The following is a 17,195-nucleotide window of genomic DNA, read 5'->3' on the forward strand; positions in this document are numbered from 1 at the left end:
GTTCGTGTCGCATCCTTGTCACATTTGACATCTACATACCAAATTTCAAGTCTCTAGCTCTTACCTCCGATCTCTTATATTTATTTTTTTTATTTTATTTTATTATTATTTTTTTTTTTTTAAATAACACAGGTAGAAGAAAACGGCCATCACGTGGATTATTTATTATGGGAGTTTTGGCGTCTCCACCAATAGGTTCTTGATTAATTCTTCTTATTGAGACCTAAATTTGGAAACTTCTATATGATTCACATTTCATATCAAAGTAGATAAAGCCAATAGAATAAGCCAATATATTCGTAGTTTCGTACGTGCCAATATAACCTATCTCTATTACATTGACTGAGTTATGCCCACAAACAACCAAATTATAAACAAAAACTATTTGTTATCTGAGAATAATTACAAATTATAATGCGTGCTCGTAAATCAAAAAATGTAAACCAGATAAACAATTACATCATGATATGATTAGTTTTTGATTCTGAAAAATGTTATGCTTAGGAAAGATTAATTTTTTCGCTTTGTTTTGATTCAAGAATGCCAAGCCCCCAGTGTTTATAGAACGAGCATAATAAATTTATTTCGAGACGATTCATTGTATTTGGAACTCATGAAAACTTATGACAAGCATCAGAAATAGTCCGGTAATTTTAGCGGAAAAAAGGTGGTTCTTTCAGACAAATTAGTAACAAAGGTTTCTCTTCGCCAAAATCTTCTTTGTGTGACCCTGAATCAGAAGTTCCCAAAAATCCCCTGTACGCACGAAAGCTTTTTCCGCCAAAAAGCACCACCAAACGGTCAAGCCAAAATTGACTTCTCTCTTGTTTCTAATTTAGGGGATTTTAAGGGACACTTGAGCCATGATTCAGGTCACACAACGAAGTTTACTAATTTCTCCGAAGCAAAAGTTCCATTTTCCTGGACTAAATGGTTCCTATGTGTCTAGCAGGGTGGGCCATGGGAGAATGGGATGGGACATGGGATTTCCAAGCTTCTTGAGTAGGGATTGAGAAGATCCGAGAATAATCACACAGTGTCAACGTTATTCTAATCATTATATTTTATGACAAATTAACCATATGTGTGAGAGAAATAAATACGGCTTGAAAGTGACTATGATTCATCCAGATGAATATGGCAGCAAGGAGTCATCGACCCAAAATGAAAGAACCAATCAGAATGCGAGAACTCCTTGCAGCTAATAAAATATTTTACGTTCTTCTACTTCTTGTTTTTTCTTCATCTTCTTCTTTTTTAAGAGAATGAATGGGACATTATTTTTGTTTGTGAAATGTAGGTGTATATTTCTGCAGATTTTTCACATTTGGGAGGATCCTTTCTATGCTGTAGATGTAGCAGGGTGTTAGAAATGAATGGTTCATTCTTCATTAATTAATTAATGAAACAAAGTGATGGACTAATTAGTTATTCTTCTAGATTAATCTAGATGTCTAGAAGATGAGCCAAAGGTCCTGATGAAACGAAATATGCCGACCTGCGAATCAACATTCCGCGTTCTTACTCCAATCTCTGTAACCACAGACTCGCAAGAAAGAGACGATTAGGGTCCTAAAACAACACATAGAAAATATTCCCAAATTTCCCACGCATTCATACGAGCAATTCTGTTTTTCAATACCTCTAGGTACGAGTGAGTACATCTATAATTCTACGATAATTATTTTTAGGTATCTAGGTACCAGGCTGTTAGGTATCTACTGACATTTCTTACTATAAGTATTAATCATAACAAAAGTAACTACCTAAGACCTAAGGAAATAGCTAGTCACCTGTTGAAAAATGTAGGTATCTATTTTATTTTCTTCTTCAGATAAAAAAAAGATATTTTGCATAAATAGTATATGGTTTTAATAGACTATCAATCAGGGATTACAATTTTAACCCATTGATGTCAATAAGATAAAATAGTATTCGTGCCCTAGTCATTACATTGTAGAGGGATTCAAAATTTAAAACCTCTGATGGCTTTAAAACCTGAAGTAGCCCCAAATAAATGATATTTTATCCTTTATCTTGCCAGCAAATACTGACATAGACTACAACTGTTTTGTTGGTCTTCCATAGAAAACCTAAAAGGTCAAATAACTGGTGGGTCGGCCGTCTTATCTGTGCCTCGTTTTTAGGGTTTTCTACCCAGGCCAACCTGACCAACATCTCCAACCCAATTTCAAAGCTCTAAACTCTTTTTCAGATTTCAACATGTCTCTCAATAATCCTCAGAATCCAGACAGTTAGACAAAATAGCCTCAAGAAACAAGCCGGATGAAAAGAAAAGGGGTAAATGCAATATGGGAACTGAAAATATCTAAATATCTTTTCATATCTTCAAAACATCCCCTCCCTCACATCTGAAAATATTAAAATTTCGTCTTATTGAAATAAAGATTGTGTCAATAGGATATTACTTAGACAAAATAGCCTCAAGAAACAAGCCGGATGAAAGGAAAAGGGGTAAATGCAATATGGGAACTGAAAATATCTAAATATATTTTTATATCTTCAAAACATCCCCTCCCTCACATCTGAAAATATTAAAATTTCGTCTTATTGAAATAAAGATTGTGTCAATAGGATATTATTTAATTTTAATTTTAGCATTTTTTTCACTTTTGTGCCCTCGAGCTGTTTTGAAGACAAAATATCAAATGGATCATTTGTGAAGGAGTATTTTTTTAGATGGTTCTTTCAAGAATCTTTATTATGAAATTATTATTCAATAATAAATGTAGATAAACCTAATGTACCTATACTTGTATGTTAGCGATATACGGATACATGAATAATTTTATGCTGTCAAATATGATCAAAACTTTGGAACTGTTTGAAAAGGTAGATATAAAGGAATAAATGTCTTCGAGATATGGCCCAAAAGGATTGAAGAAATGCTTTCAAAGGACGCAATAATGTTTCGAGCCTCCACAAAATCGGCCCCACAAGCTCTCTTCGACCACGTATGTGCAAATGTGTTATGCATAACAATAATACCCAGTTACATAATACACATGTTATACATATTTACTATGCATAGCAAAAATACTTATAAGTATACATCTCAGATATATTATTCTAAATGACGGCATTCTAAACAAAGAGAAATATGAAACGAAACATGCACAGGTCATACAAAGAGGATGTGTAAGAGAGAGAGAGAGAGAGAGAGAGAGAGAGAGAGAGAGAGAGAGAGAGAGAGAGAGAGAGAGAGAGAGATATTATACTACCAGCATAGGACTGAAAAGTCCCCTTTACTCTCGCAGGCACTTTCAAGCCGTATTTATTAAAATTGAAATTAAATTATTTTCGATTTTATAATGTGGTATTTCTTCTCCTTTTTGAACAATTTTGTTCCCAAAAGTGTAAGCTATTCCTTGAGCCGCAGAGATAGGAAAAGATTTGTAGTTGCCAAATCATTTTTTTAATGTTAACACACTCCATAAATATTTTTGTTCAAATCTCTCTTGTTCCTTGCTTTCATTCTTTCTTTTATGTTTTCATTATTATTTGTACTTCTTTTTCTTATTTTTCTCTTCTCTGCAGTCTCTTTATAAATATCAAGTCTTGCTCGTTCAAATCTCTCTTGTTCCTTGCTCTCTTTCTTTTATGTTTTCATTATTATTTGTACTTCTTTTTCTTATTTTTCTCTTCTCTGCAGTCTCTTTATAAATATCAAGTCTTGCTACCGTAAGGTATCTATTTGTGTTATTAATTTTTCTGCTTACATTTTTCTGTTTAGGTAATCTTCTATTTCATGTAATCAAAATATTTAGCTATTCTTTCTTTCCACATTCAGATTACAATCTGCAATCTCTTTGATAAGAAAAAAAGTTTTTTATATTTAGGTATATGTACAATAATGTCTTTAATCTTTGTGACGTTCTACTTTTTGCTGTACCTACTTAGATACATATATAGATAGTTATGAATGAAAAATACCTACTCCTAGTTAGGTATATCCCAGTTTGATTTTATGGCCAACTACCTAGATCATAGGTAAGTATTTTTAACTTTTTGCCGAAGTATTTTTGTTTTGCTCAATGATTCACATTGATTCACTCAAGACAAAATAAAAATAAACTGTATCTCAAGGTTTGAACCAAGGTTCGATTGAAAAATCCAACGAAAACAATCATTTGACGACAATGTACAAAAATATTGACTTACAAAATAAGACAGTAAATATTATATGTATGATTCTACTTCAATAAATCAATACTTTACACCTCCAAACTATAGGAGACCACACAAATCACAATCATTTCAAGGTAATATTATTATATCATCTACCTACACCTCTAGGTAAATGTAGCTCTTTGATCCGATTGAAAAATGCAACGAAAACAACCGTACGATGACAATGTACAAAAATATTGACTTACAAAATAAGACAGTAAACATTATGTATGATTCTACTTCAATAAATCAATACTTTACACCTCCTACCTATAGGAGACCACACAAATCACAATCATTTCAAGGTAATATTATTATATCATCTACCTACACCTCTAGGTAAATGTAGCTCTTTGATTTTCATGAAAACAATTTAAACTGTAAAATAAAGGGTTAGAAAAAATTTCATCGTATTTCTGAAAGACTGAAAGACCCTGTTGAAGCAACTACCTACAGATTTTTAAAGGAGATATAACTATCTATAACTTTTTGGTCAGGCCAAAACAAAAATGGACGAATAAAGTAGCGTCCACAAGTCCACACTGTGCCCACTATGGTAGATCGACATCGCCCGAAACATGTCCACACCATGAACTTTTTCCCCACGAAAATCTTTTGATCGATGTCGATCATCTTCAGTCGACTTTGGTTTGACCTTAGCCTTAGACGAACTCTATGAGGGCAACTCAAGATCAGTCCTCTATTTCCACCCCATAGAAAATCTGCACGGTACATAAATAACAAGGATTATTTGCTGTCAAAATGTTTAGCATGTAATAATCAAAAGGCAATGTGGTTAGCATCTTGAGCCTCATTTAACATGTCGCGAATTTTTCGAACGCATAATATCGCGAAATTTATTAAACGGTTTCCATTATTTTCCAAGTACGCCAGAGCGTCGTTTATAATTATTTTTATTATTTCTGTCTGAGGCGCTGCATTTGGTAACATGATAATTATGAAATAAATTAATATTTATATCGAGTATTATTAGCTTTCTGGAGATTCCCTTCCGTTGTTTATTGAAGACAGACATATCAACCTCAGACGTCAACAAAACAAGTGAGATCTATTCCAGTAAAGCATTAGAAATAATAATGGAAAGACTAGTAATAGAAATTAATGTAGAACTAACTAGAAATTGATTAGGTACCCATTTTAAATTTCGCAAATTTGCGATCGAACTTTTTTTTTTTTTTTTAAAAAAAAAGAGGGTTGGACAGGAGGGAATGTAACTGCTATGGTCTCTATCATCCCAAAATCGAAGAGAGAGAGGAAGACAGGATAGGCGAAGCCAGCGTTCCGAGAACGAACATTGTCCCATCAGGATAAAATCCACCCCGGGCGGGAATCGATCCCGCGGCCTAGCGCTTACAAGGCAGACGCACTACCAACTAAGCTAACTAGGCTGGGATCGAACTTTCAAATGAACATTTTTGACCAAATTTCATGAAAGTTGAGCAAACGGAGGGACCTCAAATATTGAGAATGCTTAAATTACAGGTTTCAGAAAAGGAAAGGGTCGAGGGAAATGAAAACAGACTGCTCATTATGTTAGCGATATATTAATTTGTAAAGTTTCCTGCTGACGCTGTGCTGAATCAAGTATGGATCGAACTTTCAAATGAACATTTTTGACCAAATTTCATAAAAGTTGAGCAAACGGAGGGATCTCAAATATTGAGAATGCTTAAATTACAGGTTTCAGAAAAGGAAAGGATCGAGGGAAATGAAAACAGACTGCTCATTATGTTAGCGATATATTAATTTGTAAAGTTTCCTGCTGACGCTGTGCTGAATCAAGTATGAAAGCAGCAGTGGAAATCATGTGTGGTTTTTATCCCGAACATTAAAACTCCATCAGCGTCATGAAATGTACAGACAGGGTGGATCAGCATGGGAGATTTTTACTGGTTGGATTTTTGTTTCAGTCAGCAATTCAAATTCGTATAACCATAACATTCTTAACTTTAAAATTTTAACTTTAAAATTAGGTACCTCTATAAATCAGAATTTGTTCTTAACTTGTTTAAATTTGTCATGCTTTCATCAGTTTGCTCTTCCTGTTGGATTTTTGTTTCAGTCAGCAATTCAAATTCGTATAATCATAACATTCTTAACCCATCTTTAGGTTTGTTTGCCCCTATACCTAAGCCTTAGAGTGTGCTTTTTGTGTACGTCTTTTTTTCACAATAGTTTGATAGTGCTTTTGATAATCCAACTTAAATAGTGACACGAGTACTTACTTTTACTTCAATATCCGTGAGATAGGAAAGGCACCTAGATGTATCTCACGGTGTTGGAAGTGATGTGGTGGACCGCACGTCAATCTACAATATTAACTCGTCTATTTTTCAAGTTTGTGTGTTTGTTACACAATGATTTTCGAACTCTTACCTAGTCTAGGAATACCGATTAATCTTTGGGGTTGGGTTTGAGCCTCTGGCATCTCATAAGTCATTAGGGCTTCTTTTAGCTGTCTGAGTGAGGGTTTATTGAACTACTTTATGAAAATTTTCAGCAAGAGAAGATTTGAAATTTTCAGAGAACTCCCAGTATGTGAGCAAAAAGTTGTTGCTTTACATTTTCAATCTCACACATAGCAGAAAACCCTTTAACTTCATGGGTGATGAGTTGATGACTATCTGAGTAAATTAATAAGGAATTTTTGACAATATTCCGGCGATTCGATCTCCTAACCTATGAAGTGTAGTTTAATTCAGGTCCTAATATTAAGCAATGAAAACGGGATTTTTACAAACTTTGACAGGACTTTTACACAAAGCTCTTCCATCTCAACAAGTTTTCATTTGAAACCAGCGTGTAAACATCAGCATCACAGGCGTCTACTAAAATTCCTGTCCAATTTGACGAAATGCACTTCTGTAGAGCTACAAATCCAATTGAAACTAATCACCAAACTGATCTGGAATGCTACTATACTCCAGTGGTGTTTCCATAAGACCATTAACCGGAATGTCTAATACTGACCTCCCGTAATCCAGCCATAAAAGTCAAGTAGGAAAGCCAGGAAGGATCCAAAACTGGCAAGAGTCAAAGGGACCCGACACGTTATACATATTGCATTAGAGAGAGACGAGAGAGGCGAACACATGTCTTAATTTTAATTTTAGCGTTTTTCACTTTCGTGCCCTCGAGCTGTTTTGAAGACAAAATATCAAATGGATCATTTGTGAAGGAGTATTTTTTTAGATGGTTCTTTCAAGAATCTTTATTATGAAATCATTATTCAATAATAAATGTAGATAAACCTAATGTACCTATACTTGTATGTTAGCGATATACGGATACATGAATAATTATGCTGTCAAATATGATCAAAACTTTTGAACTGTTTGGAAAAGGTAGATATAGATGAATAAATCTGTTTGGAAAAGGTAGATATAGATGAATAAATGTCTTCGATATATGGCCCAAAAGGATTGAAGAAATGCTTTCAAAAGACGCAATAATGTTTTGAGCCCCCACAAAATCGGCCCCACAAGCTCTCTTCGACCACGTATGTGCAAATGTGTTATGCATAACAATAATACCCAGTTACATAATACACATGTTATACATATTTACTATGCATAGCAAATATACTTATAGGTATACATCTCAGATATATTATTCTAAATGACGGCATTCTAAAACAAAGAGAAATATGAAACGAAACATGCACAGGTCATACAAAGAGGATGTGTAAGAGAGAGAGAGAAAGAAAGAGGAAGAGAGAGAGAGAAAGAAAGAAAGAGGAAGAGAGAAAGAGAAATATACAGAGAGGGAAGAAAGGAAAGAGAAAAAGGAAACACAGACTTTGAATTGTGTTCACTGTAGAAAAAAATTAAACAAAAACGTTTTTTCATCGTTGCACAACAAATGAAAAAGAGAATCGAATGAGAGCGAGAGAGACAGAGAGAGGGAGAGAAATACCACGGCAAAGGAAACCACTCGACAATCCTAGGAGAACAAAGAGAGAGAAAAAGAATAAGTTCCTAATGATAATTTGAGCTCTCCAGACCGGGAGGTGCGTCAGGGCGAGAGTTCTGGAGGAGGAGGAAGAGGGGGAGGAGGAGAAAGAATAGTGGGGGGGAAGAGAAAGAAAAAATCGGGAGGAGGAAGACGAAGATAAGTGGAGAAGGAATAGGCAGAGGATCGGACTATCAGAGGAGGTTGAAAACGAAGAAATGAGGCAAATAAAATTGAATGGACGAAGTTAAAACTATGGAATAATTGATGGAAATCTTCTTACAATTTCCAAGATGAGTAACGAAATCTGCCATCAAAGTATCAAACCCTATAGGTAGCAACCTACAGGTTTCTATTTTCTGTCGAAAAAGTTATCTAGCAGGATTAATTCTTCAAATAATACGGTTTAGACTTTATAGATGTACGAAATTCGAGCTAATCCTCCAAAAACGCTTACATAAATTGTTTTCTTCTCATCCAACATTTGTTCTGCGCTACTCTGGAGTTCTGTGCCATCAAAAACGTAAAACAATGGAGTCAATGAATGTAAATTATCAACAAGAGCTTTCTACATTAGAGCGGAGCAAGGGATTTTTTTCCTTTGCTTTTTCTTCTTCTTTGTTTTCCTCTCTTTAACCCCAATAATCGCGTCCGGTTTTCCTCCCACTTCCTCAGCCATTCTCTTTTATTTTCCTCCATAATTTCTCTCTTTTCTTTTTTTCCCTTTTGTTTTCACAAATCCGCTTTCCAAACCTTTATCCATTGGATTAGAATTTGCAGAAGATTTGTGTTTAAAATGATTTTTTTATTATCATAAATATGAAGATAAAAAAAAAGGCCCCCCAACACTGTCCTCAAGATGTTACTTATCCGCATTAGTACTTAAGTAACACTCCATATAAAACTTTCAATTCTCTCCCAAATCATCTAATCTTATATTATAAGAACAATATTTTATAATTTTACAACCAAATAAAAAATCGGTAGCAAAGATAAATGTTTGAACATTAACAACTGGGAAATACATAAAAAATATAAAAGAACTACACAAAAGGGTCCAAGGCAAACAATCTGGAACTAAACATTTGTTTTTTGGGAGAGTCAAAGAGTGTCAAGATGCCGATCTGAAAATCATTGGGGCTCAAATTAATTATGCTCAACAAGAACCGTGTTGTAATGAAATCAAACGCCAAGATCAAGAGAGGTGTGTTTCATTCTTAACATTAGTTCATCACCTCATTCGGGCAAATGAGAGGGAGAATCTGATGAACATATCTTTTTGGAGAAAATGGCACATCCACTACTAAGGGGAAGCTGTTTCAAGAAAAAATACGGACTTGCATAGGTAGATGTTTCTAAATCAAGACTTCTATGGCAAACAGTTTTATGAAGTTTCTTTATTTTATTAATGAATTTATTTAATATTTAACTTATTTATACCATCAGAGGAGGTGGAAAACGAAGAAATGAGGCAAATAAAATTGAATGGACGAAGTTAAAGCTATGGAATAATTGATGGAAATCTTACAATTTCCAAGATGAGAACGAAATCTGCCATCAAAGTATCAAACCCTATAGGGCGTCCGGTTTTCCTCCCACTTCCTCAGGGTTGTAGGGTTGATCCCTCCTGTAGGGTTGATCCTACAGGTTTCTATTTTCTGTCGAAAAAGTTATCTAGCAGGATTAATTCTTCAAATAATACGGTTTAGACTTTAGATGTACGAAATTCGAGCTAATCCTCCAAAAACGGTTACATAAATTGTTTTCTTCTCATCCAACATTTGTTCTGCCCTACTCTGGAGTTCTGTGCCATCAAAAACGTAAAACAATGGATGTAAATTATCAACAAGAGCTTTCTACATTAGAGCGGAACAAGGGATTCTTTTCCTTTGCTTTTTCTTCTTCTTTGTGTTCCTCTCTTTAACCCCAATAATCGCGTCCGGTTTTCCTCCCACTTCTTCAGCCATTCTCTTTTATTTTCCTCCATAATTTCTCTCTTTTCTTTTTTTCCCTTTTGTTTTCACAAATCCGCTTTCCAAACCTTTATTTTACTATGAAAGCTATTATTTTGCCTCTCTCTGTGTGTATGATGTTCTGTTTCCCTTATTTAAGAGTTTTTCTTGTTTACTAACATTCCCTTTTTTGTGTGCAAAGACGGCAAAGTATGTTTTTAGGATTGAGTCCAAAGTAAATAGAGTAGCTTTTGTTGGAATATTTTCTCTGGGCTGAGCTTTCAATGGGATTTTGGATCTCTGGTCAAACAATTATGAGCGGTTCTTTTTTCTCGCTGTTTTTCTTGCTTCATTTTCTTTATTCTTTGCTTTTAATAATCATGCGCCCTCTATTACGTATATCCAAACTCGGTGTGTAATGGTAAGTGCGGTGGATTTCGTATCTTGAAATTGGTGATTCGAGTCCAAGTCATGAATAGAAAATCAAAAAAGTACCTATCATTCATCAGGGAACAACATTTGTGACATCAAGCACTCATTCTGACTAAAAATTTATTATTTTCCCCTTCTTTTATTAATTTAGGATTTAGGATATTATAACTTTCAACTTAGTTAGTTATTTATTCGTAAAAGTGATGCTTTTCATCAAAGGATTGACACATTCGTTTGATGATTCACAAATCAGTAAATCAGAGTTAAGTATCTGCTTGAGTATCTTGTCTGCATTGAATTTGTCACTGTGGTGGAACAGAACAACAGTTTGGATTGTTCCTATTATAGCATGGTCAAGCAGAGATGGCAGTTCTGAGTCTGAGAAATCTAAATATTGTTACTGTTGTTTACAAACGTAAAGAAATTGGTAGCCAGCCTAGTTAGCTTAGTTGGTAGTGCGTCTGCCTTGTAAGCGCTAGGCCGCGGGTTCGATTCCCGCCCGGGGCGGATTTTATCCTGATGGGATAATGTTCGTTCTCGGAAACGGCTGGCTTTCTCCTATCCTGTCTTCCTTCTCTCCTCGATTTCGGGACGATAAGACCATAGCAGTTAAAGTTCCCTCTGTCAAACCTCTTAAAAAAAAAAAAAAAAAAAAAAAAAAAAAAAAAAAAAAAAAAAAACAAAAAAATTTTCCTACGTATTTTCATTTAAGATAGTTACCTACTTTCTACTTTGTGTTTAGTCCCTCTCCACAGTAGTAGGCACAGTTTGGAAAGGGTTCATAACTGACTGGAATGCGGGTTTGAATTTTAGGCCAAAGATTCGATTCACCTCGGATAATGTTCGTTCTCGGGAACGGCTGGACTTTCCTCCTATCCTATCCTTCTCTCTTTGATTTGTTTACTAAAGGACAGTAACAGTTGCAGTTTCCTCTATCAAACCTCTTTGAAAAAACTAAGGATCTTTTAGTTCACTGTTTTTTTTTAAGCTCAAAAATTTTTGGAACTCAAATTTTTTTTTTTTTTTTTTTTTGAAAATTTAGACGAAATCTGCCGTCTTCATTCGGGGCTACTATAAAACAATGCATCGGGAACACAGCATCTCATTTGGCGCGGGGCCCAACAGATAAATTATCTTCTAATTACAATTCCTTTGACGAGGCTGTCTCCCATTTAGCCATAACTTGAGATATCTGAGTAACTTCAGAATCGATAAGGATTAGGGGACCCCCGGATTTCAGGCCTTGTCATGGTGTGTGGCTTTTAGGGGGGAAATATTTAGATTGTTTATGAGGGTTTCTAGCCTATAGGGAAAGGGAGAGGCTTTGTTTCGGATAGTTTAAGTTTTCTGTTAGTTTCGTTTTCGATTTATTGGAGGCCCAGAGTTTTATTTATCGACATTCAACTCTAAGTATCGACCCATCTTTTTTGAACCGTGATGGAGAGAGGAAGAAACTCACTCCAAAAATCTCCTCTCTGTTTTTAATTCCTGACAAGAAAGAGAGAGAGGAACAGATTTTGCTTTAACCTCTTGTTCAATCAAAACTGATTCTCAAATCAATTTTACATCAAAACTGTGGTTCCGGCCCATTTGCCCCTTCTTCTAAATCCTGTGCCATTATTTGTCCCTTCTTTTAAATCCTGAGAATTCCCCTGAGTTTTGTGGCAAGGTACTTGATAGAGAGAAACAGATTTTGCTTTAACCTCTTGTTCAATCAAAACTGATTCTCAAATCAATTTTACATCAAAACTGTGGTTCCGGCTCATTTGCCCCTTCTTCTAAATCCTGTGCCATTATTTGTCCCTTCTTTTAAATCCTGAGAATTCCCCTGAGTTTTGTGGCAAGGTACTTGAAAATGTGAACTTTAAAACGCTCTCATCATACTCTGTGAACTTTGTCATTGTGATCAAACTCTTCCACTCTTGTAACATGTTTGTGTAAAGTGTTTCGGGGTTTCAGCACAGTCTGGAGAGGTTTTCCTGAATATAAAGGTAGGATATGCAATAATGCAATACTCAACAACCTGATGTAAGCTTTCCGAAGAGCACCTAGGTGCTCTCCAAACCGTATGCTAACGGTTTGTAGAAAGCTGCTCGTCTCTCTCTCTCTCCCCCCCTCTCTCTCTCTCTCTCTTAAAATTTCATTATTGATAGGCACCTACCTGAATAAGCTCAAAAGTCAGGAATTAAAAACAGAGAGGAGATTTTTGGAGTGAGTTTCTTCCTCTCTCCATCACGGTTCAAAAAAGATGGGTCGATACTTAGAGTTGAATCCCAGATTTTTGAGCTTATTTTGGGAGGTACCTATCAATAATGAAATTTTAAGAGAGAGAGAGAGACGAGCAGCTTTCTAAACTTCCACAAACGGTTAGCATACGGTTTGGAGAGCACCTAGGAAACGGTGCTCTTCGGAAAGCTTACATCAGGTTGTTGAGTATTGCATACCCTACCTTTATGTTCAGGAAAACCTCTCCAGACTGTGCTGAAATCCCGAAACACTTTACACAAACATGTTACAAGAGTGGAAGAGTTTGATCACAATGACAAAGTTCACAGAGTATGATGAGAGCGTTTTAAGTAAACCAGTGTTCCAACATGAGCATTTAGTTAGCTGGTAGATAGCAGAAAATAATAATAAAATAATAACAGAAAAGACTGTCAGAGTAAAGGAATAGAAATGAATTTTTTGCACTCCAGTGTAGGTACTAGTCTGGCTGGGGGACTTTAAACGGGGAGTATACCAGCCTGAATTTCCCTTGCTAAAGGAAAAGCAAAGGTTAAGTGCGAAGGACATCCACTCGTAAAATATGTAGCCAAAACCAAATGTCAGTCCAAAAACGATCGCCCTAGGGCTGATTGAGAGGCTGACGAAAAACGCCGACCCCGTCTGTTCACGGGAAAAGGCGAAGAAAAAGAACAAGAGGAGTGAAGGTACTTACTGTTTCGCGCAGATATCCCTGGCCTTTGATATCGTACAATGAGAGGCCCACCCGGGTCTGATAGTGCCAAGTCTTTCGCATGACATAGTTGAAGAAAGCCGTCAGGTTTATGCGACCATCTGGGTCTCCTTGTTGTAACTTGGCGAATGTTGTGGGTGTGAAGAACTTCCTGAGGATAGATAAATTTCAAAGAACTCATTTTAACAATATTAATTGACCGAACGATAGTGAGGTCTACGTTTTAACTCGACCGTTTTGCATTTGGTTTGGATGTTTGTTTGAATGTTTGTTCCGCTATAACTCGCGATTGCCTGGTCCGATTTTGTTGAAATTTGGTACAGGTTTAAGTAAGTAGTAAGTAGCGAGTTCAAATTTGATGTATTTACAAAACCAGATATGATGTATCTTTGATGACATAACAACAAGATATTTCCCATTAACACTCTTTAAGGCAAAGGGAACACCTAGGAAATAATGTCTTTGAGGACGATAAACAATATTATTAGAGGCTTTTTTTCACAGTCGACCCATTTTTGGAATGACTTAAGATTTGATTTGATGATGAAACAATATTACTCCATTTTTACCTACCTGCATTTTGGAACCACAGCTTCCTTGGCTTTCAGAAAGTTCTTGTAGTCGATGAATTTTTCACCCTCGTCTTTGTCACCTACACTCTGGTGTTGACAAAGCAAAGAGTACAAATCCTTGAGCTCATTATGGTCTAAGAGATCTTTGGAGATTTTATTCAAATGTCTGGACCTGGCATCTTCTAGTAGTTTTATACCCAGACTGTCTTCTGGTTTTGGGAGCTATGAATAAAAGCAACAATTCAAAATCAATTCACAAAAAAAATATAATATCACAGGGAATCAAATCTACATAATATAATAATCTAATATATAAAAATGAATGTGTGTGTGTGTGTGTGTTTGTGTGTTCAAACTTTATGCCTGGCCAAACTAAGTAGGTACAAAAATCTCAGCATTTTTTTTTTTTTTTTTTTTTTTTTTTTTGGGGTTTTTTAATCAGTTTTTTTTTTTTTTTTTTTTTTTTTTTTTTTTTTTTTTTTTTTTTTTTTGTGGATGTCTGATAATAGCATGACTAACCAAGGTTTTCTTTATGCCAGTAATGTCTCCACTGGTGACTACTCACTTGTCACTTTATAAACAAGTACTTAATTACTTGATTGTCCCCCATTAGCATCCCCATTAGCTAATTGTACACCCAAAAGTCAAAGGAGGGACTTCACTCTTCTGGGAAATGAAAATTACTCACAGAACCTCTGACATGCATTGGGTTTGAATTACAGATTCATAAAATAATAGCACTTATAAATTACTTACTGAAATAAAAAACTTTGGGATTTCAATATTTTCATTTGGTCTATCACTCAATGAGTCATGAACTTCTTTGAACACCTTGACTTCTTTTTCAATATTTTTCTTTTTCTGATCTGAAAACAAGAATAGAGCTTGTGACAGCCTCTTGCGGTATAAACTAAAAACCTTGTGTGAACACTGTGTTATTCACAGATTTTTTTTTTTTTTTTTTTTTAATCAGTTTCTGATTTTCTTACACCCCACAAGTATAAACATCACATTCTTAGCTAGCACCTGCAGAGGCAGAGCTACATAGGTATGTCTAGGTGATGAGTTCAAACAAGAATGAAAAGTGTCCTAGGCTGCCCTCAGGTGCTCCTCTAATTTGAATTTGGTTAGTCAAGTCAGAGTAACCAAATTCAAACCAAATGCTGCTGTTAGGTGCTTGGCTAAAAGCTCAAGAGTTCAAACAATAGTTTGGCTAGATATCTCATTGACTTCATAGTTGTGAACCTCTCAATAGATCAAGTGAATTGAACCCATAATATCTGACATGCAAGGCTAGTTCTTACATGTATCCCAAGCCTCCTGATCCACTAATGTTCAAGTAGTTATGTAGTTGCCTTCAAGGTGGAACACCCCTGACTATGGTTCCTGATTTAACTAAAGTCATAGCATATTTTTGGCTTACCATCAGATAGTTCCAGAGTAGATAGAGTCTCCTCTAAAAGTGATTTAAAGTCCATTCTGGCATTTAGAGGGGGAGATGAAAGTTTGATGATTTTATCCTTTGAAATGACAGTTAGGTATCAACGGCAAATACCAACTTCATGTTCTTATTCTTACATTTCTTACCAATCAATCACTTTCACTTGAAAATTCATAATTTGGAGTAGGTAATAAGGTATTTCAAGTTCGATTTCCTTTGGAACTTTCCAAAATCCAGGGAAAATGAAAGAAAAACTCTCCAAAAGTCAAAAGACCTATAGACCAATATTTTCAAATTTCTCGCGCCAAGAAAAAGACGCTTTTAAGCCGCGTTTACAGTTTTTACCAAGGAGGTCAAAATGGAGAGGTCAGAATGTTTGTTACCTATGAAAACTGTGCCCTTTTTTTGGAGGGCGACCTGTGAGTAGGTAGGTAGGTACCTACCTAGTAGCTACCTAATTTTATTTACGTGGTTTTTCCTTTTTCTGTACGAAATTTCCAACCCTCTTCCTGTGAAATAAATTAAGAAAATAATGAAACTTGTTTCATTAATACTAGGTAAATAGATAGGTAAGTACATGCGTTATAATTTATTGTTATTATCTTATTATGATAAATTGTTATGATGTACCAACGAGAATACCAGATTTTGCAGTTGTTATTGGTATCAATTTAGACTTTGCAGTCATTAAAGTAGCTGTATGAGGATATGGAGTCCAGAACAACAGGACGGTATAGGTGCTATAAAATCAATCTCTGAAAACTCTGATAGTTAACACTAATGGAATACTTGTAATTACCTAGGTACTTCTAGTTCTAGCTCTTTATTTGGGCCGGGTCAACTTTTCCTATATTAAAATTGACAAAACAACAAATTTCTTTCGATTTACACACGGGGTTATTTTCCTATTCAGCAGTACGGTATAAGGCACTTGTTGTACCATTGCTCCTCCTCGATCTTATACTTCTCATTGGCAGATACGAACTTCTCATATGGGATCAGATAGACGGGTTTGGTATCGTAGCCCTTGAACTTGAGTGGCTTGCAGTAGCGTTTGAATCCGTTGTCCATGTATTGCACCTGTGAAACATCAGTAGAAAACGGTACAATTATCCGATGTGAGTGGAAAACAAAGCCCCAATTTTCCCGTTTTAAGAGAAACTGCTGCTATATCACACAGAAAAAAGAGTTAAGCAATTTTTTTTCGACAGAGGGAACTGTAACACTAAGGATAAGAAAAAGCCAGCCGTTCCGAGAATGAACATTATCCCATCAGGATAAAATCCACCACGGGCGGGAATCGAACCCGCGGCCTGGCGTTTACAAGGCAGACGCGCTACCAACCAACCTGACTAGGCTGGCAACTACGAAATTAAAAAAAAAAAAAAAAAAAAAAAAAACATTACTTCCAAAAAAACACCAAGGAAACCACAGGCCAGGACGTCTGGAATAATAATAATAATAATAATAATAATAATAATAATAATAATAATAATAATAATAATAATAATAATAATAATAATAATAATAATAATAATAATAATAATAATAATAATAATAATAATAATAATAATAATAATAATAATAATAATAATAATAATAATAATAATAATAATAATAATAATAATAATAATAATAATAATAATAATAATAATAATAATAATAATAATAATAATAAT

General features: G+C 35.1%; 1 protein-coding gene across 1 annotated transcript; it reads right to left on the bottom strand.

Moving 5' to 3' along the window:
- Positions 1–13,004: 13,004 nt before the first annotated feature.
- On the bottom strand, positions 13,005–15,782 carry LOC103512285 (serine/threonine-protein phosphatase 2A regulatory subunit B'' subunit gamma-like). The gene is made up of 5 exons (XM_017445332.2): positions 15,499–15,782; positions 14,832–14,941; positions 14,077–14,297; positions 13,486–13,654; positions 13,005–13,028 (listed from the first exon to the last, which is right to left on the bottom strand). Exons 1-5 carry the CDS (start codon positions 15,551–15,553, stop codon positions 13,005–13,007), a joined length of 579 nt encoding a protein of 192 aa, XP_017300821.1. The 5' UTR covers positions 15,554–15,782.
- Between the last annotated feature and the right edge of the window lie 1,413 nt (positions 15,783–17,195).

Source organism: Diaphorina citri, unplaced genomic scaffold (assembly GCF_000475195.1).
Source record: "Diaphorina citri unplaced genomic scaffold, Diaci psyllid genome assembly version 1.1 scaffold818, whole genome shotgun sequence".
Classification (NCBI taxonomy): Eukaryota; Metazoa; Arthropoda; class Insecta; order Hemiptera; family Psyllidae; genus Diaphorina; species Diaphorina citri.

What these genes read in the sequence shown, in the direction of transcription:
- LOC103512285 (XM_017445332.2), bottom strand. Translation starts at nt 15,553, where the DNA reads ATGGACTTTAAATCACTTTTAGAGGAGACTCTATCTACTCTGGAACTA. An exon ending in TACTCTGGAACTATCTGATG is followed by an intron (nt 14,942 to 15,498) that starts GTAAGCCAAAAA and finishes TCTTGTTTTCAG; the next exon opens with ATCAGAAAAAGAAAAATATT. An exon ending in GCTGTGGTTCCAAAATGCAG is followed by an intron (nt 13,655 to 14,076) that starts GTAGGTAAAAAT and finishes ATCTATCCTCAG; the next exon opens with GAAGTTCTTCACACCCACAA.